The sequence below is a fragment of the Pygoscelis adeliae genome, unplaced genomic scaffold, assembly GCF_000699105.1.
Source record: "Pygoscelis adeliae isolate BGI_AS28 unplaced genomic scaffold, ASM69910v1 Scaffold101, whole genome shotgun sequence".
NCBI lineage: Eukaryota > Metazoa > Chordata > Aves > Sphenisciformes > Spheniscidae > Pygoscelis > Pygoscelis adeliae.
Genome location: NW_008824238.1, coordinates 5,549,343 through 5,572,512, shown reverse-complemented (window position 1 = coordinate 5,572,512; position 23,170 = coordinate 5,549,343). Strand labels below are relative to the sequence as shown.

The 23,170-nt window shown below is 39.4% G+C and overlaps 1 protein-coding gene across 2 annotated transcripts in view; it reads right to left on the bottom strand.

Moving 5' to 3' along the window:
* The window catches only part of STAU2 (staufen double-stranded RNA binding protein 2), a 155,338-nt gene that overhangs the window by 104,431 nt on the left and 27,737 nt on the right, over positions 1 to 23,170 (bottom strand). For both annotated transcript variants that reach the window (XM_009335026.1, XM_009335027.1), the window contains exons 5-8: positions 15,779 to 15,938; positions 10,577 to 10,684; positions 4,413 to 4,625; positions 1,211 to 1,348 (exon numbers count right to left, since the gene is read on the bottom strand). In XM_009335026.1, coding sequence (XP_009333301.1) covers positions 1,211 to 1,348; positions 4,413 to 4,625; positions 10,577 to 10,684; positions 15,779 to 15,938 — 619 coding nt within the window. The remainder of the gene's footprint in view (positions 1 to 1,210; positions 1,349 to 4,412; positions 4,626 to 10,576; positions 10,685 to 15,778; positions 15,939 to 23,170) is intronic.

Sequence of the window (23,170 nt, the reverse complement as noted above, 5' to 3'; positions counted from 1 at the left end):
CCATCTTTCTAATACTGGACTGTGTTACACAGTCCTCTTCTGATGCCTCACACAGAAGGAGGCATCTAACTGTGGACACGCCCACAGGGGTCTGGGCAAGGGAAAAGGGATGGTCTGTGATAGGATCAGTCTTTTTCAAATACTTTCACGTAGCACAAAAAGTTGGAAATCCAAGTTTATGCTCATAAATCAGATTCTGCAACAAAAGGAACCCAGTATCTTCTTTTGCTTCAGAGAGAAAAATAATAAATCATCAAGAAAGACCACTGAGGTCCAAGGAAATGAAGACTGCTAGCCTATCTTGATAGACATGAAGGAGGGACTTAAAGATTTAAGTGAAAACATAATTAATTTTCTGGAGAAGGAGGTGCTGGAACGGCATAAATTCTGCTTGTGATCAGAAGTGACATTTTGGTGTGGTTTGTAGACAACAAGTCAAAACATGTTCAGGTATGCTGTTCTGAATTGTTCCGGCACAAAATTACCCTTGAGTGAAAACACAAGAGAAAAGAATTCTTTCCTGTTCCTAATCTCTCTTAACCTGCTGTTGTGCTATCTAAAAAAATATCACGGTTATATCAAATCTTTGTGAATGTTCTCAATTTACAAATTAAAGAAATATTAATGATCTACTGTTTCCGTATTAGATTCAGAGCCTTTAACTGGATAGGCTAAAACACGTGATGGAAGGCTTTTTTTGGTGGTATTTCAGATATGAACAAAGCCACAAAGAAACTGAAACTCTGAAAGGAGTTCTTACAAGATTTACTTGGTAATATGGAGATATTCATATCCATATTTCAGAATACTTGTTTGTATTGCAATCCTCTGATCAACAATAGCAAAAAAAAATTTTTTTTTTTAAAAAGACAAATAAAAGTAAATAAATCATGAACCAACAGTAACATCAGGGATAAAGACAGAAACCATCAGGTGAAATAAAAATAAGAGGAGTATAAAAAAAAATGCAAAACCACTACCAGAAAAGCATCTAGAAGGCACATAACCTAATTGCCATTTGTTTCACCAAGAGAAAGAAGAAAGTTCAAACTGGATTTCCAATACTGTTATTTCATACTCCTCTTGTATAACTGACCGTAAAGCAAAGAGCTAAACACAGAGGGATCTGCTTCATATTATGCCACCATTTTGCCTGAGTTTGAACATAACATAGCAAGGGCATTATCTCTAACGTGACAGCAGATGATACCTGCATAACAAACTCTCGACGGCGAGGCATTCCTCTCTCTGAAAGAAGAACATACTCTGGCTCCTTCTCCTTTTTGGCCTGTTGGATCTGAGCCAGACGACTGATGGGATTCATTCCTTGACCATATTCTGGTCCAGTCTAAAACAGGTTTAAAAGAAAGAACCATTACTTCAGCATATATCCATCCAACTATTACACTGCTTCAAGAAATCATTTACTAGGGTTACCTCTTCTTTAACACTCCCTTTGAGAGAGTAAGAAGTAAATTTCTTCCCATCTTCTGATCATGAGACAGAAGATAAGAATCCTCAAGCTCAAAACTGTGGCAAAAAATATGCACCTATTGTCTGCCACTGTTGCAGGTAGTGTGCATACGTAGCATCCGTAAGCTACTAATACACTCATCTATCTATGGAGGTCCTAGGGGGATGGTTGAAAATTAGCAGATTCATCAATCAATTATATCTCATTGCCCTGTTTCTATGACCCTTCCCCCTAACCCGTTAAAATAGGTTGCTACAATGCTGGAACATGCAGTACGCTAAGAAGAGGTGGGATTTACATGGGGACAAAAAAGATTTGTTGTATAACAAGGAAGCTGCCTCTCTCAGCCTTCCTGCCTTCCTTCTCAGCCCTCCTGCCTTCCATCCTACAATGCAACTAAAGGTGTAGAAGGTTTACTCTGTTTGCATGTCATAAGAATTCACCTTCAAAATACTTTTATGTAGTAGAGCTAAAGAGGAGTATCTCCAATGGCTAGAAATGTTGCATATTGTGAGTCACCCACGAAGTATTTCAAATGCTTAACAGATAGTAATCCTCACAATAACATGTCAAAATGTATGGCTGGTGGGGGAATTGATCTGATGGAGGGAAAACAAAAGGACTGAAAGACTGGTCTGTCCAAGATTACACAGACAGGTGAAAAACTACAGTTCTTACATCTAGTTCTGAAATCCTTTTAATCTGTTACTAGTCACGTGGAAAATGCTTTCTCAAAGCAAATAGCTATGAAAATATTCATTTGTAGATCTTAAGGAGAATAAGTTAAGATCCCAAAATATTTATCTGAAGTCATATTTAACTGATTTATATACCATAACACAAAGAATGAACTTGCCAGTGTAAACGGCATTTGAATATAGAATTGCTTTTATGTTATTGAGATATTTCCTTTTCATGGAGCCATTTGCAGGATAAGAGAAGATCAGCAGTCATGCTTGTTTGAGCTTCTCAAATAAGAACAAACAAGTGGTCCAGAACCTTAAGAGATGACCAGCAACCAAAGGCAAAGACCAAAGAGGGATATTATATTAAGAAAGCTGTGCAGCGAATCGTACATAGCATAGCTGCTGAAGTTGTTAAAGAAGATGTAGGTGAAAGAATTAAGACAATGTCATGCACAAGGGCAGCTGTGTGGGCAAGGAGCCACACAGAGACAAAACACAGAGCAGGCTAAATAAAGTGCAGGCCATAAGATATAGCCTCATAATTATATTTACAAATAAAGAGAGGTCACTTGTTTTGATGCTCAAAACACATGCAGGTTAAATTAAAAGAAATGGGCACACTGAAAGCACTTCAGAAGTTTGGCTATTCAAAAAAATAAAAGCCTTCTACATATCTAGGTGATTTTGACTGTTAATGTCTCTTTCTAACATGGCCATCTTTGGATAATTCAATTTAAGATTGTAATGGTAAACGGTATATGGTAATATGTTATTATACCCTTAGCATCTTTCTTGAGCAAAACTTACCAAAATGAGACAGCTAGACCCAAAAGCTTTTTCAGATCTTGCAGCTTTCAGATCTTGCAGATTTAAAGCTGCATTAATGCTGACAGTTTTGCAAGAAATAACTTTTTATGCTCATTTTTTCCTAGAAGATTTTGAGAATTAGATCCCCAGAATTTCAGTAGGAGACAGGTATCTAATTAACCTAGAGTTTTTTTGAAAAATCACTCATTCTGTTGGAAAGCAAATGAAAAGAGGAAGATGACAAAGTCCTTTGTAAATTTTCCAAACCCAGTTTTGCACTCTCGAAAGTATTTGCTTATTTTACATGCCTTTTCTGTTGGCTGCTCCTACAGAACTCTGCACTCGGTGTACTCAGTATAGATTTCTAATGGTCACACTTTAATTAAAACTAAGTACTTATTTACTTATTTTTACAATCCATGAATGTAATACTCGATGAGGACTGAATTTAAGCCATATTTAAAACTTCAGACTATGCTGGTATAATGCTGCCCAGCCTAACATAATGCAGAAGACTAATTACTTCAGATGACCCTTTGGTTTTGTATGAATTTAGGAGGAGTAGACAAACCAGGGCTAGTCACCATAGACTGACTGAATTGTAGAAGTAGCAATAAATCTACTGCCACCAAGAATAAAAGCACCATTTAAGAAGCTTGAGCTTACAAGAATCCAGAGCCTCTAAAAGAAGTCTTATTAGTGCAGCAAGAAGCATATTAATATCCTCTGAGACAGGGCATGTTTTAATGGAAGGATGGTTCAAAGTCCGCAAGCCCTCCAAGGGCTGGTCTCCAGTCAATTTTGTATTTGTATTTGAGAGCTAAAGAGCATTATCAAACACATGCTAACCTTAACACAGGCACATGAAACAAAAAAAGTATTGTCCTTTGGTGCTTGACAAGTGACACACTAGGCTGAGATGTCAACATACTCTTGGCCTTCTTTCAAAAATCAAAACAAATTGAAGCTGAAGCCACAAAACTCCCAAATCTAGCTCTACGAGGGGAGGAAGCTGGACTGTGTACCATTTCCCCATATATCTACTATTTCATATACCTCTCTCCCTCTTCAAACTGGGGAGGGGGGAAAGACCAGGGATAGAACCACCATATAAGCTAGCAGGGCCTCCCAGAGGAGTTGATGCTAAAAATTCACTTCGCTGTACAGAGCTGCTTGGAGGATTTGATCCTCCACTAGACTCAAACCAAACCCCTGAAGACTTCAGTGATGTGAGCTTGGTTTTTAAGCCAAGCACCTTACAAGCCATTACGTTTGAGAATTTCACAGCGTTCTCAGAATTTAAAAAAGTACCGGCATATTAGCACAGGCAAACAACTAACAGTATCAACAGAAAATGACAAATAAGCCTTTACTGATTTAAAATCTGAGTAACTCTGTTACTTTCTGAGCAAACATTCTTAATTCCGTCAAAGGCAGACACGTACCTTCAATATTGTTTTTGGACGTTTTTTAAAGTAAAGTTTTGGCTTTTCAATCACAGGAAGAGGAGGAAGCTTCTTAAGTTCTTGTAGGACAGCCATTGCAGCACGTTTCTTTGAGAGTTTCTTACTGTTGCCTTCTCCTTCTGCAGTGAATTCTCCTACTGTGACTCGTGTAACAAAGCTCTTCATGTGAGGAGGTCCACTTTCTTTAATCACCTTTTAAGCGAAAGTAACATTCAGTCAAATCACCCTGTAAGAATGTAACTTAATGTTTATATCTCTGCAATGTACTTCCTACTAATGCAGCTTTCCTGCTAATGGAAGATGGGTTTTCATAAAATCTGGACAAGTATTAATGTCAGTACCAGGCTTAAGGATAGAAAATTAAGCCTGAATAGATAAAGTAAATCTAACCATCATATTCAGTGTTTTGCAGAAAATACAGTAGACCTGAATTTTCAAAAAGATTTATACAACAATAACACAATACGCAACAATAATGCATATTTAAACCCAGGCTGTTGTTTTTGTCCTTGCAAGGTGCTTCACATACTAAATAACTTTAATTCATGAAGGTCCGCCAGGCTTTGGCTATTTCTCTCCAAACAACATATTCAAAACCATGTTTATATGGCATCACTTCAACCCGTTTGTGTTTCTTTTCTGTTATCATTAAAACAGAGCATGTTCACACATGGTCTGAAACTTCAGTCTTAGGGGTCTGTCTTTTAACACTGTTCTAGCCGCAGGCAGCATGCCTGCTCGCAACTCTTACCTTGCCAGAGTACACAACTCAGAGCGATATCCCATACATTTGAAAGGCTGCCACAGTCTTGCCTCCACGACTGTCAGCTGTCCCTCCCAACAGTACCAAAAGGAATCATCAGAAGAGCCACACAACTCACACAAAAGCCAATCAGTTCTGAAAAGTTTCATTTATTCATTCCTTTCCAAACATATTCAGGATTACAACGAGAAAACCCATTTGAAGTACTTCTCCACTATTAAGAGTTACAATAATACGGAAAAAAATGAAGTTCTGAACGCTGTACCTTCCTTTACCTCTTTTTCTGTCTTCATTTTTACACACACACACGTCTCCTTTTAGAAGGCTATACTGTTGGGATGCATTCACCAACAAATCACAGCACTGCAAATGCTAAGAGAGCCATCTCTTCATGTACGCACCATTGACCGGTCTGGATAATGTCTATGAGGAATTAGAGACCTCATTTGGGAAAAGGTTCAGCTATTTTGTTTGATGGGCGGAAGCAGCTACCTAATTTAATCTTTGTTACACATAATGTGTATAAGGAGACATTAGAGCATCTGACAGGCACCTCTTTGTATTATCTTCAAAATCAATACAAATACATATTTTTTCAGTAGGTGCAATTACATCAAACCGTTTGTTGAAGAAGTATAATGCCTGAGTGCAAGGGAACTAAGGTAAAGGTGCTAGGGCCTTCTTGGTGTAATAACTGTATTTTTAATGGGCTGAAACCTTCAACCTTAATATTATTACAACATGTTTTGTATTAAAGTTCTTTTTATCAAGGTCATGTCCCTTGCATTATTTAGTTTTGCTGTTACACTGTAATGAGGTCTCCTTAGGCTTGTATTTCTTTTTTAAGCTCTCTTTTGTGGCAACTTCACCCAGCAAATACAATTATCACAGCATATATCAATAAAAAGACACGAAATGAAAATTAACAGACAACTTTGTCCGCATTTTCCCAGAATAAGACAACATCTGTGCCAGCATGGGATTTTTCTGTTGTAGTCCAGGAGTGTTCCCACTCTAAGATTCCAGGTAATAATTTCAGAAGTGTTTTCAAGATTGCCTCACTTGAGAGTTGCCCACTAGTGCTTCACCGCGCGGGAAGGCAGCGGTGCTTTTGTGGCACTGATCCACACTGAACCATGGGAAGTTGCACTGCCCGCACCAGAGCTGGGACGAGCCCAGCACCAGGATCTCCCGCTCTCAGGCACAGTTGGGCTTCGTATCAGTGCTGAACACCTTCACTGCACTGCAGTGTTTCCCACTCTGTTTTAAAGGCGTATCTTAATCCATCCCTGTACATTGCTATCCAAGTATTACAACACGTTGGCTGTAAAACATGGCTAAATTAACCTTACTGAGGTCTTTAATCTTTATGTGGTCTTACTAATACCACTACATAGGTGTTTCTACTTACCCGCAATATAATGTATTAATAAAATATACAGGAATGTCTATACTGACCAGATGAAAAAGGGTAAAAAAACTTGCTTAAGAAATATAATTGCTGAGTTCCTAAAATATTAGTTTTATATAAGTTTTCTCATATATATATAAATACACACAAATATATATATGAAAAAGAATGTTAATACAAAACCAGATTATATTTTCATATACTTGAAAATATATTTCTTAATATAAAACTAATGTACGCCGGTGTGTTTTTCATCTTTTAAACTTTTAACTATGTGACATAAGGTAAATAATTGTCTGGAAAACATTCAAAACTGTTTCTTTGTTAGTATGCAAATGAAGAAAAGTCTGTGTTGTCAATGGAATGAACTCCATAGGATTCAGACGGGATCCGGATCAAGCTATACATCCAAGTTTGGTAATTTAGCAAAAAAAAAAAATTACCTAACAACACTTTTGGTTAACCCCAGATTTTAGATCTTTTTACTCCACATGATTTCAAACAGTTGTGCTATAAGCCTAGGGACAGAAAACACTAAAAAGAAATTCAGCCTTTGCTATCCAAGAACACTATATGCATTAGTACATTAAACTATTTCCTCAGTTGAAAGATACGACCCGTGGACCAAATCATGGCTAATTTAAAGCTGAGAATTTGATTAAGGGTGACAGTTCAATACACTTTTCTTTTTCTGTTCCACTGATTTAAAGAATAACTCCAGCAAGAGAAAACACATGGGGCCAAAACACATCTAAGGTCAAGTTACAACAAGAGTGAATTTGGCTCAACTTAATGAATCATGCTGACAAATGAAAAACAGCAGTACGATTACAACGAAAGAGCAACGCTGCTTCAATTATTAATAAGACTCCAGGTAGAAAACTCAAAAGATTACAACAAGATTACATGGGCATCAAAAAAAGATAATAAAGGAGACAAAAAGCAGGTCAACAAAAGCAGGTCACCTACATCCATGATTATTTAGAAATTTTAAAACACCAGTATATTTCCATGTGCTTGTGCGGGCAGACATACCAGATTTTCCCAGTTCAAAAAAAAAAAAAAAAAAAGGAAGTCTGGATGTTTTATTAAAACTGGAGTGAGGAAGGGTGACCATCATGCAAAACCCAAGTGAGGGCTACTCATTATGTCAATCATCCAGTCTGAAAGCCTTACTCCCCAGGAAAGCAGGAGCCAGATGGGTGTGAAACTTCCCACTGAGAATTTGCTGAGTCTCCCAGAGTCAGCAATTTGGTCTGTTCCTGGTTCAAAATACAGAATCTCTGCCTCGCTGTGATAAGACTGGGACACAAGAAACTGCAACTCTTCTTCCCAGCAGAACACTGGAAGGGGATGGAGGGGCAGAAAATTTGCCTGTTCAGGCACTCTATGCCCTCGCTTCTGATATTGATAATGAAAAAAATATATTATTGTATTTGCTATTCTAAAGAAAGAACACTCCAATCCAAAGAAAAATACTGAAAATAAAATGACAATCTGAAACACCCCAACACATTCTAATACCTGAAGCTGTTGACCTCAGTTACATCTTCTAGGCTCACCCAACTCCTTACTGACAAGTCAGAAATAAAAAACGTATATGTTGCAAGAGAACTGAAAAAAGCAAGATTTTAGCCTACTGTCAAGGAGGGAATAAGAAGCAAAATGACTATTTTACAGCTATTCTAACAATTCCTACAGCAATCAGTTTTGTATCCCTCCCTAAAAATTGTTCATTGAGAGTCCCACAAATGCCTTAGAGGAGTTGCATTTTGACTTAAAAGTTGATGAATAAAGGTTAGCTAAGGATGCACCAGTGAGAAGTATGGAGTAAAGCTTGTTCTTTGTCAGAATTGAATGCTTTTATTTTAGTTAACGATTTAATAGATAGAAATTCCTTAAAACTCATCCTGAAGTTCCTAGGCAATTAAAACTAGCCATACTACACGAAACAGGACAGACGGAAGAAACCCATGGGGTTCTGCATGCTCCCCCTATTTTCCACCCCTTGTGCAATTCTGAGGACATGTTTACACAGAACTTTACATATCTTTATCACCATTACTTAGTTGCATAACACAGCACTGTTGGAACATTGGCTAACGCTTTGTCAGATGAAGAAAAGGCAGATCATTTTATAGCTATCACACAAAAAAAGCTAGAGAAAGCTTTGATGCCTGCCTGGAATAACACAAAACCATTTGTAAATAAAATCCTATTAGAAACATCAGATCCTGGGGATTACCCATAATTGCTTAGCAGTTTTATTGAAATATAAGCCAACGAAGTTGAATCAAAACTTTATTTAAGAATGTCACCTATACTTAGATTTAAAGGCAGGAAATAACACAAAACCTGTCAAGGAGAGCAAGAAACTGTCTTTTTTCAATGTTGTTAACATTCTTTGGCAAGTGACACATTACACTTTTCCTGTACTAAGTATCTCTGCCTTCATTCTTTCCTTACCAAATGCTCTCCCTTAAATAAGCTGAAACAGAGGAATGAAGTTAAGAAGACATTCAAAGCTCTATCCCTCTTTTCTTTCCAACCTCCAAGCTATTCTGTGACCCGTGACCATTCATCTCCTTGTATTTTAGTGTATTGATTTGTATGGAACTATTCCAAATACTTTTAAATACTTAAGATAGAAAATGATGTGTGAAAACTGAAACGTTAATTATGAGCTTCCTTTTTGAAATACAGGCATGTGTTTCCATTATGTCTGCTCTTATATGAGAGTCATGTTCTTTCCACGTAGTTGCAAATCGATACACCGACACCCCCAGATACCCCAGTTTTATCCTCAAGATTTTACATTCTCTTAACTTTCTAATTAGTCCATATTACATAGACCATATATATGAAGCACATATGCATTTGTTATACCGAGGAATTCCTTAGTCATAAACAATATTCTTTGTCTTTGGCTCTCTTACGTACCTTCTGAGAGATTTCTAAGAAGGTCCAAATAACTCATTTGGCATTGGCTGACTCATGGATATGGGCCAAACATGTCAGTAAACTGCATACAGCACACTGTAAGGCATGCCATAGCATAATTTATTTTTTTGGCATGCAAATATGTGCCTATACTTCAAAAGGAAAAAGTACTGGAGAAAATAACCATCACCAGTATAGGCACTACCCACGTCCTTCATATATACTCAGTTTAAATGCAAAACAAAAGGAAGAAAAATAAAACTTTAAAGAGCCACTTACGTTAGCATTTTCTGCATTTAAAAAAAAAAAAAGGAAAAAAAAAACCAGCTTAAAAGTCTGGTGGTTCCTACCACAACAACGTTAGATTTTTACAACTAGTTTGTGTAAGAACTTTCTCATCGGAAAAATTTTTCTGTTACTATCACTCATTCTCCTGTAGTTAGTTCATTGATAGCATTGGAGCTATTCCAAATATTCTTTATTACTTAAGGTAAACAAAGGTGTCAGAAGCAGGTTCATAGATAAAATCATATGAAATGAGAAAAAGAAAAAATCATGAAGGCTTAAGGAGAGATAGATAAGGAGTCAAACTGTGGAAGATAAAAAGATACTCATGACTTTCTGAAAACAGCATATTGGATGCGAAGCGTTTCAATGGGAATGTCTGTAGTGTATGAATGCCTACAGTTAAAGGAAAGACTTTGGCTGACTGTTTTAAAGATTATGTCAAATCAGATTGAGCGTGGCTACTGATTCTAATCCCACAGCACTATACAGAAGATGCTTGAACTGTCTTTCTGCCATTCACTTGTTTGCAACCAAATATTAAGTCTCTCATACTTCTGAAAGAGCATCTAATTTAATAGTAAAAACTCAGTGTCTTAGACTCTGATACACTACCAATTTTTTTTATAACTTGCATGAATTTAAATGTCATCATAATGTATTAATAATATTAACTGTGTTGAGTTTTAGTGGCACATTTTTTTTAATACTTTCTTCACAAACAGATAAATATGTAACACATACCTCAAAACTGACAGGTATATTGCGCTTCAAAGCAATTTCAAACACTACACTGATCTCAGACTTGTTTGCATCTTTATCTTCTTCTGATTCTTTTCCTGTTTCTCCATTCTGAAAATGAAGAATACATAATCATATTATAATTTTTAGAAGATAAAAAAATATAATATGCTTCTCCCCCAATTTCTCAAAGACTTTTGAGTTCTCCTGTCATGCTGTAAATCAGCGTTTGTACATCCTTCTCAGCACTCCATTATCAGACACCCGCTGACCATGAAGCCATATATAATGCACTTATGCTTCATAATAAAGGAACACATACACATTAATTTATAAATTAATGATAGATGGAAAAATAACTTCTATGGATTTTAGTCTTACTAATGACAGGGATAATAATCATCTGAATACACACTGCTTGTGTCGAACATGAGGATCAAACAGATCCTTTGACCTGTTGCTCAGTCTCTCTGTGGGTACTCCTTCCAAGCAAGGAAGATGTCTTCTGTACTTCTTGGAAAGTACAGAAGACTGTACTTCTCTCAGAAGAAATTCAGTGAATCACCCCCACACTTTGACTGGGTCACCAGGTTACAGGTGTCCTCAGCAGGTCCAGCTGGTTAATGGCCCCTCCATCAACTTCCCTCTGGGAGTTATGACCAGTGTGAAAAGGTAGTGACAGAGAACAGCTTGCTCAACACAGAACATTATTTATTTATCCATAGGAACATAACAAACAGAGAAGCTAAGAGATAAAACAACAAAAAACACATGCAGACATTATCCTGCCTAAAATTCAGCTTTGCTTTGCACTTTAGGTAAGTTTTATTTTTCTAAGACAACCACCCGCATGGGGATCAGTCAAAGATTGCCTTCTGCAACTGCTACCTTTTGGTGTTTGTCCCCCAGGCCACATCTTCCTTAGTTCTCAGAGGTTTCACTTTCAGCTACTTTCAAACTGCAAAGCCCTGAATGTTTCAAACTGGGATCTCTCAATTACCATGTAACCTTGGCCAGGCTCCTAATTTTTTATTAGTGGAGGTAAACATCAAAGAAACTTGGGCTGAATTAGGTGGATTCCTGCAGAATTTCCATCTTACATAACAAAGTCTGATCTAAATCTTCAACCACCAGCATAGCTAAAAAATCCAGATACTGAAGTTATAAAATAACATTAAAAAAGCATTAGCTTCTTCACATTAACAATGAAATTTATCAATCTTTTATCTACCATTTGTTAATTATTAATCTTTAAGATAATGCAGGACCAAAAATGCAGCCGTCAGCTACAGCATGCAGACTTGGAGCACTTTTTGTCTCATCAAATTTTTGCAAAATTTTGAGTCTGAAAAAGCAATTTACATCCCTGACATTGATCTGGAGCTAAATACAAACCAAAAATTTACACAGTTTATAGAATCTGCTGAAAATAAAGGGTGCAGTGCAAAGTAGTAACAAGAGTAGTTAGAATGAAATTATGTAAGGACCTCTAGCTCACTTCATATAATGAAATGTAATGTACCACTGGAATCAAGAATGTAGGTCATTATTTATAGGACAGGAAAAGCATTGATTCAGTGAAGGACCTAGGTTCACTGAGAAAGATCAATTGAACAGAGTTAAAAGGACAATATTTAACAGTAAAAATATATTTTGGGAATATGAAGAACATCAAACATAAAGAGTGGGGTACTACTATTCTCTAAAAAACCTTAGTGAGACTCTTACTCAGTATTGTATTCAGTTAAGTTTGCGTTTTATAAAGGACACTCATAATCTGAGAAGTTGACAAAAAAAGCCACAAGGATGAACTACTGATTAGAAAAAATAACTTTACACTGAGACACTACGGAAACAATCAGTTCTACAAAAAGATTCAAAATTACCTAAGCATAATCTGTAAATGTATATGGGGAGAGATTTTTGATATCTGTCACGTTTAGCAAAGATAAGAAAATAGCAATTAGATAGAAAATGAAGCTAAGTGAATTTAGAAGAAATACCTTGCAAATTATCTTTGAAATGGGGAATAATCAATCACTGGCATAATTTACATAAAATAATATAAAGCCCACTGAACTGTCACCAAGCCTTTAAGTCAAGAATTTTTAGGTTTTCTACCTATACTCTAGCTTAACCAGATATATAGAGTCTAATGTAGAAATTACTGTTTAAAATTTCATGATTCATACAAACGCATCAGTCCAGAAAATCCCCAATTGTCCCTTCTGCCCTTACAATTTCACTCCTTGCATATTTTTCCACCAAAGGCAGTAGAGAGCCTAACTGTGAGTGGATACTAGGGAGGACGATAGACTGTAAGGCTTAGACCTTAGTACTGAGCAATACAGTTTCAAGCCTTAGTCATGTGACTTCCCTAAGGAAGATAAAATATGTTCAGGAGTGTCTCAAGTACTTTGGATTTAAATTTGATCCTCATTCCACAACTGACACTTTAATTGTAAGGCCTTTCTTAGCCTCACATCTATGAGACAGCAGAGGTGCTTTGGCAGACACACAATAGCTCTTTTATGAAAGCAGGTTCACATGCACCTGTAACCCTGCCCTGTTTGCTGATTGCTTCTTGTTTCTGCTCACCTTACGTTCTTCTGAACGTTTGCGCAATGAAGTATTAAGATGGCAATATTCCTCTTCAATGGTTTAATATGGATAAAAAAAAGTATCCTTAACTAAGTTTAAAAAAAAAAAAAGGGAAAAAAAAGGGTCTTTCGAAATGAAAGAAGAAGATACAGAAGCCTGCATTAAGCAAACATGGTTATGAAGGCCAAAAGGTAAAGCTGTGTATTTACTGCGCTATATTCCATGGATCCTATTCCAGTGAATTTCACCAAATTACTAATGGGATGCAGGGCTAGATCAGTACCATCAGGTCTGTCCTCTCTCCCCTCTCTGCTCTCATTGGAAGCACAGTGGCAGTGACTGGGAGAGAAAGAAGCTCAATCAGTCATGTAATTGAGGTCAGCCAGACTCTAATGTGTACTGGCTTTGATCCACGCATGATGTTTGACGAATGGTGAATCAATCATCTTCCATGGCAGACCCAAGCAGGTCAGTTCTGCTGAAGAAAGCAGAGTTTTACTGAGCTGGACCATGTCCTATCGTGAGGGCACATCCCACCACTGCATAGCAGCCCTGTGTGCACTTCACACGACCAGCAGCAGGGAGGAGCCTGAACCTTGGCACCATGAAACCCTTAAACTCCACTTCAACCAACCTCCAGTTCTCTGGAGAGCTACACTCAGCTCCACACGCAGCTCTTCGTACTCCATCATGACCTAGGCATAGTGCCACCTCCAGCCTTCTCCAGTCACCTACAACTCTAACCCATGAAGTGACAGAGATGTTTCTTCGTGACTAGCCTGCAACCAGCTCCCTTTACCCTCAGCATGATCCAGCCACAGAGGTTTTCCTGACTGAGGACTCGATTTAGTCTCCTACCCACAGACACCTGCTATTGAGATCCTACAGTATCCCAAGTGGTCTTCAATGCTGCACCAGAAACCCACAGTGCTCCCACAGGTCTTGCGAGCACTATGTGAATGTCTCAGCTAGTCCACAGTATTGTCTCCTGATAAGTCGTCCCTATTTTTCTCATAGCTAACTGTGGATTTGATTCAGTTTACATATATAACTTATGGTGGTGAAGAGAAGAATGAAGTTATTTCATTAGCTCATGAGAGAGACAACACTACAGTATGCTACAAGAATTTAGGAAACTCAATTTGCCATGACTACATCTTCTAAAAGCCTGCACATCCTAACAGACACTGATGTAAATAGACACTAAATAGACCCAATTAGGCAAGAATGTTAATTAAAGATTTTATTACTTTTGCTAGGTAAATTACATAGGTACATAGGCTATGAAAACTCAGTATATAAACCAGGTACATACCCATGTTACTTATATGTATATTATTTACTTCCATCTACTACTTACTATCCTATGCACTTAGTGGTTTAATTCCATTCTGATTAATGGATATCTTGAATTCAAAGATTCTTATGATAACATATAATATTAAACATATTATTTACAAAAACTAAGAATACGCTGAGCTAAAAATATGTTTCAATAATATGAAATTTCCACTCAGATTTGTGCTAAGGATTCATTATTAACCAATACATTTGTCTGGAAACCAAAAGAGAAAGGAAGGGAATTAACAGTGAGAGAGGAAACAGGGATTCCTCCTAAGACTTTACATATTCTTTTTTAATAGCTTTCCTGTTTAAAAAAAAAATCAATATTAATTATAGTAAGTGATTTTGAAGAGAATTTCCTGATCCAGAAAAATAATATCGCAAAACAAAAGGGTGAGTCAAACTCTCTTTGGATCAAAAGGAGGACGTAGATGCAGGGTGAGGCAGAAAGAACAAAGATTTTTTTTTTTAATACTGAAAATTATTTCCATTCTTAAAAAGCAGCTCAAAATTACCACACAAGACACTGAAGATACTATTAGTAATGTTTTGTATTGTGCACAGGGGTTCAACAGGCATCATCAGAAAGACTGTACAAAATAAAAAGATTGTCTCCTCATGCATTTATTTTGGCTTATTTGACTGGGCAACTTTATTACATTTGTCCTTTCAATTTGCAAAGAATATTTGGAGATTAATTTTTCTGATAAATATTTTTAAAAATATGATACGTTTTGATTTTTAAGTACCAATATACACCACTTACAAACATAGCAGTGAAAAAGCTAGCTATTTAAAAAGGTACTAAGTGGCTAAAAGCCTAAAACCGTCAGATAAGTGATCAGTAGCCGTCAGTGAGCTCCGTTAGGTTCTTAGCTACACTGGGGCAAGTAATTTCAACTGTAAAGATCACATTCAGAGCACAACATACATTCAAGATTAATAATTCATTCTCCACGAAACCACTGATTAAATGGAAGTTTTCTCCACTTTTGGTATAATCTCACATATTTTATTTTATTTTATTTTTTGCTTCATCACTGTTGACAATCCCATCTTTAAAATGCCTACTTTTTTGTTATTTAAGTCCAGTTTCATGTCAGGTGTGCTATTATAAAGAAATAACACTAACAATTTGTTAGTATTGCTTCCCTAATTACTGAGGCTAATATGAAAAAAAACACTAAAAATTAAACATTGAAAAACCGGCAATTAAATATCTTAACATGAAGATTAGGAACAGTTTTCTGAAACGCAAACCTGAGGTAATTTTTCTGGAATAGGTTCATTCTGGAGAGCTTGAAGGGCCTTCATTGCAGCATTATGTCTAGCAGCTTGACGAGTCTTTCCTTCACCAAAAAACTCACTGTTGCCAACAGTTAACTGGACGTAGAAAATTTTAGGCACTGGGCAGTGATACCTGGAAAGAAGTCATGAAAAGAAAACAGCAATACAAGTTATGAATTTTAACCATCAATTTTATGTAATATAGAGCAGTAGTTAGGGATACAACATTATCTTTTCTCACAGAGTAAGAACTAACGCTCAAACACATGACTGTTCCTCAGCCAGACCGTCGGTAACTCTGACGGCAGCTCCTACGTGCAAACCAGCTCTTCAACGAGCTCTACTATACTTCAGGCTAACAGCCCAGCTCTGCTCTCTTCTTGCTTTGAGCCTTGAGAAGATTAAACCTAAGGAGGATTGAAAGCTCCAGTGGAAGCCATGCCTGGGAGGCAACTCCTGTCCCACAGGAAAGTAGCACGGAGGAAGAAGGATTGTGAGGTCTCTCATCTGAAACATGCCGGCATAGCTCAGCTCTTGGGGACAATAAAAAGTCAGATGGCAGAGAGTGAGGGACCTGGACAATGTACTTCTAGCCTCTTTCTAAAGCTCAAGTATTGAAATTGTTGTAGAGGATAAGAAGGAGTTCTCTTCCAAAGCATAACAGAGGGTAGGGAGAAGCTCTCCTCCAATACTGTAATAGCCAAAAATTTTCCAGGCACTGCAAGAAAAGCAGCAATCACCACCACATTGTTTTCCTTTTTTTTCCTTCCTACAGAAAAATTTCCAAATATAATGGCAGGGTTTGTTTTTCTGAATATGTCTGAAAGGCACCAAAAGAAAGATAAAGCAAAAAATCAAACGTTTTCCTATGAACCGGCACAGCTATTATTCCTCAAAGAAAGCAGTATCTTTATTCATATCATCAACTCCACATCTCTATTTTCAGTAATAAAAATAGCTAACCCAACCCATACTCCCTACCCTGAAATCTGTCTCTCGCTAGTAGCAAATGAAGAGACGTAATGCTATTCTTGGGTTTGGGAGATCCTGTCACAGCACTGTGACAACTAAATGTAAAAGCTTTTCTACAGAAAAGAAGTTATTTCCCTCCCAGACTCGGAAAAAACAATTCAGCACAGATAATTAATTCTAGCCGCTGCTAAAATTATAATCTTTTAAGAGAACATTTCCAAAAAGTCCTCTAATTATATCCTACATAGGTGAGGGAATTTGCTTCATACTCTCCACTCTGTGGTCTAGTCTGCCTGTGCTCCTTCCTCAAACAAAGGCTTTTCTAACACACTGGAGATATAGTCCTTGGAAAAATATATACCTATCAGAAATGGTTTCTCATTTGTGACAAGTAACTTGTACATATTTTACGGCAATGTAAAAAAGCCCAGTATTCCAGAAGCGTGGCCAAAAGCTAGGTCCGTCACAACAAAACGAGGCTCACTCAAAAGCACAGCAACAAAGTACTACATTTTTCTTCTTCCTCTTAAAGGACCCTTATTAAAGCATGCTCTCTCCATTTTCATCTGTTGACATGGATGGTGATTTTTTTTGCATGAAGACTTTCTGACTTTTCATTAATAATTGGAACAGATTTGTTTCAACTATAAAACAAAATAAAAAGTTTTTCAGATAGCAGCACACTTCAAACCCAAACAAGTGTGAATAAGCACCCCAGTCTCAGTGTCCCTGAACTTTGTGCCTAATTCTAAAAATACATTTATATGGAAAGAGCAAAACCATAATACTGGCTCCAACAAGCCTCGAGCTATAGGGCCTTGGAGGGGTGAGCTAAGTTGCCTTTATGACATGCAAAAAGTGGGTATTTACTTTGCTTTCCTGTTTACAGTTTAACACAGTTATAGGGAATTATTAAGGCCTGGAAATGCATTTGCTTATGTAACATTTTCATAAAATTATAGAATAACTCAGGTTGGAAAGGCTCCTGGAGGTTATCTGGTCCAACGCATTGCCCAAAGCGGGGTCAAGCTCTGAAGTTACACTGTCTTGTTCAGGCATTGTCCAGGGTATTGTGGATATCTCCAAGGATGAACTTTCCGCAACATCTCTGGGCAACCCGTTCAGCGTTTTGACCACTCTTTCTGGAAGAACGTTACAAAGCTCCTACATGCATAATGAAACTCAAACACCACGGTGCCATTCGTTAACAAAGCAGCTGTCAAACCAAAGAAACAGGTAGTTCAAGAACGTTAATTTCTATGCCATGCCACTGTGTCCTCCGTTGCTTCTGACATATAGCATTCACCTTCTGCCTCCCTCTGCTTCTAAAAGGTACAAACGCAATACCAAGACACTATCAATGTGACAAAATCTACAATAAAAAAGTGCAGTGGCTTCAGACTGAGATTTACCTCAAAAAGAATGGTAAAGTGGAAGGGAGAATTTCACCCTTTCCCTTCACTTAATGAGTTTATATAAAATGCTTCCTGTATCAACATTTTCCTTAGATTTATTAGTTTTATTTGGTTTGAAATATTGTTTTAGGGAATATTAAGAATAAATTTAGGGAATATGCAGGCAATAGATGTAAATAATACCTTGAAAGAATTTAAATCTAAGAATCAGGAAAAGGCCTTTGACACCAAACATAGATCAAACTATATTTCCAAAGTGAAAAATATTATAATTATTTAAAATCAAGGGAAAAATAATTAAAAGCTTCATCAGCATAGTCACCATCAACTCCACTTCTTCCACAGCTGGCTTAGAGCTGTCTGTCCCTGGCTTTTCTACACCGCTAACATGATTCCTCTGAAAGTCTTTCCTTACTTTACCACAGAAACATAGAATAGTTGAGGTAGGAAGTGACCTCTGGAGATCCCCTAGTCCAAACCCCGCTGCTCAAAGCAGGTCGATTAGAGCAGACTGCTCAGGGCCACTTTCCATTGGGTTTTGAGTATCTCCAGGGGTGGTTGATTCAACAACATGTCTGGCAGTCTGCTCTGGTGTTTGACCACCTGCACAGTAAAAAAGTCTTTTCTGATGATTAAATGGAATTTCTTGTATTTCAGTTTGTGCCTCTTTTTCACTGGATACCACTAAAAAGAGCTGGGCTCCACCTTCTTTACTCATCCCCTTCATGTATTTTATACACATTGATAAGATCCCCCTGAGCCTTCTCTTCTCCTGGCTAACCAGTCCCAGCTCTCTCACTCTCTCCTCAGATGAGAGATGCTCCAGTCCCTTAATCATTTTAGTGGCCCTTCACCAAATTTGCACTGGTATGTCCATGTCTTTCTTGTACTGGGGAGCCCAAAACTGGACCCAGCACTCCAGATGTAGCCCCTCACCAGGGCCGAGTAGAGGGGAAGGGTGACCTCCCTCAAGCTGTTGACAACACTTTTCTAAATACAGCCCAGGATGCTGTTGGCCACCTTTGTTGCAAGGGCACATTGCTGGCTCATGTTTAACTTGGTGTCCACCAGGACCCCCAGGTCCTTTTCCGCAAAGCTGCTTTCCAGCTAGTTGCCTCCATTGTGTAGTGATGTATGGGGTTGCTCCTGCCCCGGTGCAGGGATTTGCATTTCCCTTTGTTGAACTTCATCAAGTTACTGTCTGCCTACTTCTCCTGCCTACTTCTCCTGCCCATCAAGGTCCCTCTGGAGGGCAGAGGAGCCCTCTGGTGCATCAGCCACTCCTCCCAGGTTTGTATCATCTGAAAACTTGCTGAGGGTACACTCTGCCACATCATCCAGATCATTAATGAAGGTATTAAACAATACTGGCCCCAGTATTGACCACTGGTGTACACCACTAATGACCGGCCTCCAGCTACACTTTGTGCCACTGATCACAACCCTTTGAGCCAGGCAGTTCAGCCAGTTTTCAAACTGCCTCACTGTCTATTTATCTAGGCCATACTTGACGAGTTTGTCAATGAGGATGTTATAAGAGACAGTGTCAGAAGCCTTGATAAAGTCAAGATAAACAACACCTGCTTCTTTTCTCTCATCCACCGAGCTAGCAATCTCACTGTATAAGGCTATCAGATTGGTCACGCACAATCTTACCTTCTTAAATCCATGCTGACTACTTACAGTCGCCTGTCATTCTTAATACGCTCCGAAATGGTTTTCAAGATCATTTCCCCCATCATCGTCTCAGGGATTGAAGTGAGGCTGACTGACTTATTATTTTCCCAGATCCTTCTTCTCGCCCTTCATGAAAATAGGAGTGAAATTTGCTTTCTTCCAGTCCTCAGAAACCTCCCCAATCACAGCAATCTTTCAAAGATAATCAAGAGTGGCATCCCTATGACACCATTCAGCTCCCTCAGCACTCATGGGTGCATCCCATCAGGCCTCATGGATCCGTCCTGTCTGTTTAAATGTTCCCCAACCTGATCCTCCTCCATCAAGGGTAAGTCCTAGCTGCTCCAGACTTTCCCACTGATGTCAGGGACCTGGGACTCCTAAAGGCCAGTCTTATCAGTAAAGACTGAGATGAAGGCATTCCGAGTACCTCCATCTTTTCGACGTCCTTTGCATCAGGTCCCCTGCCCCACTCAACAGTGAGTCACTAGTCTTCCTTTTGCTGCTGTAGAAGCCCGTCTTGTTGCCCTTCACATCCCTTTCCAGATTCAACTCCAGATGGACTTCAGTTTTCCTAACGCCATACCTGCACACCTGTACAGTGTCTCTATATTCATCCTGGGTCACCTCATCTGAGTCACAAACCCTGTTTGAGTTTAGTCAGAGGTTCCTTGTTCATCCATGCAGGCTTCCTGCTGCCTTTGCTTGACTACCTGCATGTCGGGACGGACGGTTAAACTGTTCTTGAGCTTGGAGGAAGTGAAGCTTGACATGCTCTCCTGGACTTCTCCTCTCTTCAGGACCGTATCCCCTGGGATTCTGCCAAGCAGTTCTCTGAAGAGACCCAAGTCTGCTATCCTGAAGTCCAGTTTGTGATATGTGGTATTTGCCTTGTTCTCTCAAGATCCTGTCACTATCTCGTGGTCACTGCACTGACCCCAATCTTCACATCCCTGACCAGTTCTTCTTTGTTTGAAAGTGTGGGCTCCAGCAGGAGTGCCCCTCCTCACTGATTCCTCAATCGCCTATGTCAGAAAGTTGTCACTGATGTACTCCAGAAACCTCCTGGATTGCTTGTATGCTGTAATGTCCCTCCAACAACATACTGGGGTGGTTAAAGTCCCCCATGAGGACCAGGGCCTGTGACCATGAACTTTCTTCCAGTTACCTGAAAAAGAAAAGACCTCATCTACTTCTTCTTGATCATTCAGTCTGTAGGAGACACCCACCACAATATTGCCTGCATTGGTATGGCCTCCAGTCCTGACCCATAAACTATCAGCTGTCTCATCACTCATCCCCAGGCAGAGCTCCATGCATTCCCACCACTCTCTCACATAAAGGACAACACTCTGCCCTTGCCACCCTGGTCTGTCCTTCCTAAAGAGCCCGTATGCATCGATTGCAGCACTCCATTTGTGTGAGCTATACCACCATGCCTCTGTGATTCCAGTGAGGTTGTAGCCCTGCAGCAGCTGCACACAGACCTCTCATTCCTCCTGTTCGTTCTCTCTGCTAAGTGTGTTAGTGTGCTGGCACTTCAGATAGGAACCCAAGTGTACTGATTTCACAGAAAGGGTATAAGGACTTCCTCCATCATGCTGTCCTGTAGGTTCTTCCTTACTTGTGTGCACACACTTGGGGTGGGACCCCTTCAGCTCTGTTTTGTTGGTCTTAGGGTCTCTCCTGTCAATGTCATCCTTAAGTCTTTGTTTACTAAATTGGTCCACCACTTCCTCACTTGGTTATAGGTCAACTCCGCTCTCCATCATTTTAAAGCTCTCTTGACCAGATTGGCCAACCTGTTGATAAAAGATGCTTGCTCTACTTGGTCAGGTGGATCCTGTCTCTTTCAAGCATGCCACAGTTGTAAAAATCAAATCTCTGTAGTCATGCTTGTTATGCTCCACATGTCCCCTTGCAATATCATTGGTGGCACAATGAAGAACAGTAGTAGGTAATAGTCTGAGCAACAGACAACCCTTGGCAGTCTCTCCACAATGTCCCAATTCAAGCCCTCAGTGAGAAGCAAACCTCCCTGCACAGCAGGTCAGGTTCACAGATGGCGGTCTCCATCTCCAGCGGTAGGAAGTTGCCCACTATTATCACTTGCTGCTTCCTTCTGGTGCTGCTGCAGGACTCAAGCTTGGCTGGATTTGATGCTTCAAGAGCTCCCAGGCCTTCATCTTGTGCCATGGCTCTGAACCTGTAGTTGCAGATCTGCAGGTGGAACAGAAACCTTCCTCCTGGTGCCAAAAGTTACAAGCTTCCAGCCTTTGCCATCACAGGACTCCCCATTTCCCAGCCCAATAAGCACTGACTCTCCGTGCTCCTCCTTTGGTATGGTTGGGGGTTCAGACTCTTGTACCTGCAGGCTCTCAGAGAAGATCCAATTGATCTCTTACTCATCAGCTCTAGTGATGTCAGCACAGTTTGCTGACATCTTCCTGCATCTCCTTTACTTGGTAATAGAGATCCTCTGACAGTGCACACTCCTGCAGACAAGACTACTGTCTCCCCATCCCAGTTTCCAGCACTCCCTGCAGCTGAAGGTCTGAAGAGCTGCATCCTCCTTCTGGAGCTAGATCTGACTCAAGGTCTCTGATGTACCAGGGACAGCTGCTCCAGATGGTGCTAGGAACTGTGCCATGTGGTGCATTACCACCACTGCTGAGCACACACACACCGTCCTCAGCAGTTTCTGGCTCCCTTCTGCGTGAACTGCTGTGCAAACTGCCGTATCTGCTGGCTGTCTCTGGGAGCGGTGCTCTAGGCCCTGCACTTACATGGGCTTCTCCCCAGTACCTGCTGAAAGGCTGCTTGACTCTTTCTAATCACGAGACAGCTGGAAGAAAAGCTCAGTGCAGTTTTTGATCAGGAGTAGCTGACAGAGCTTGCTGGCAGCTGCTAGAAGCCACAGCCTCCTGTAGCTATCCTTTCCCTGCAGCAATAGGCACCCTCAAGTTCCTCAAAGAGTTCCCAGGAATCCTCCCACCATCCCAGAAGTTCTTGGAAGATCTAGAACTAGAGCCTGGAAACCTCTGCATCTGTTGGCTGCTTCTGTTAGCTGCAGGTTAGCACAGGATAAGCTCTGTCACGCAAAAACAGTAGGCACCTTGATAGCACACCCTCCTCATTATTCACAATCCTTTTAAATAAAAAGAAATGTGGTAGTGCTGTTAGCAACTACCCTTTAGGGTAGTTTTAGGGATTTAGGGAAAATACAACATCCGTCAGAAGTTCCTGTTTCTTGTTGAGTTACTAGACCTACCTTTCTCTCCATTACATGCAAAGGAGGAAA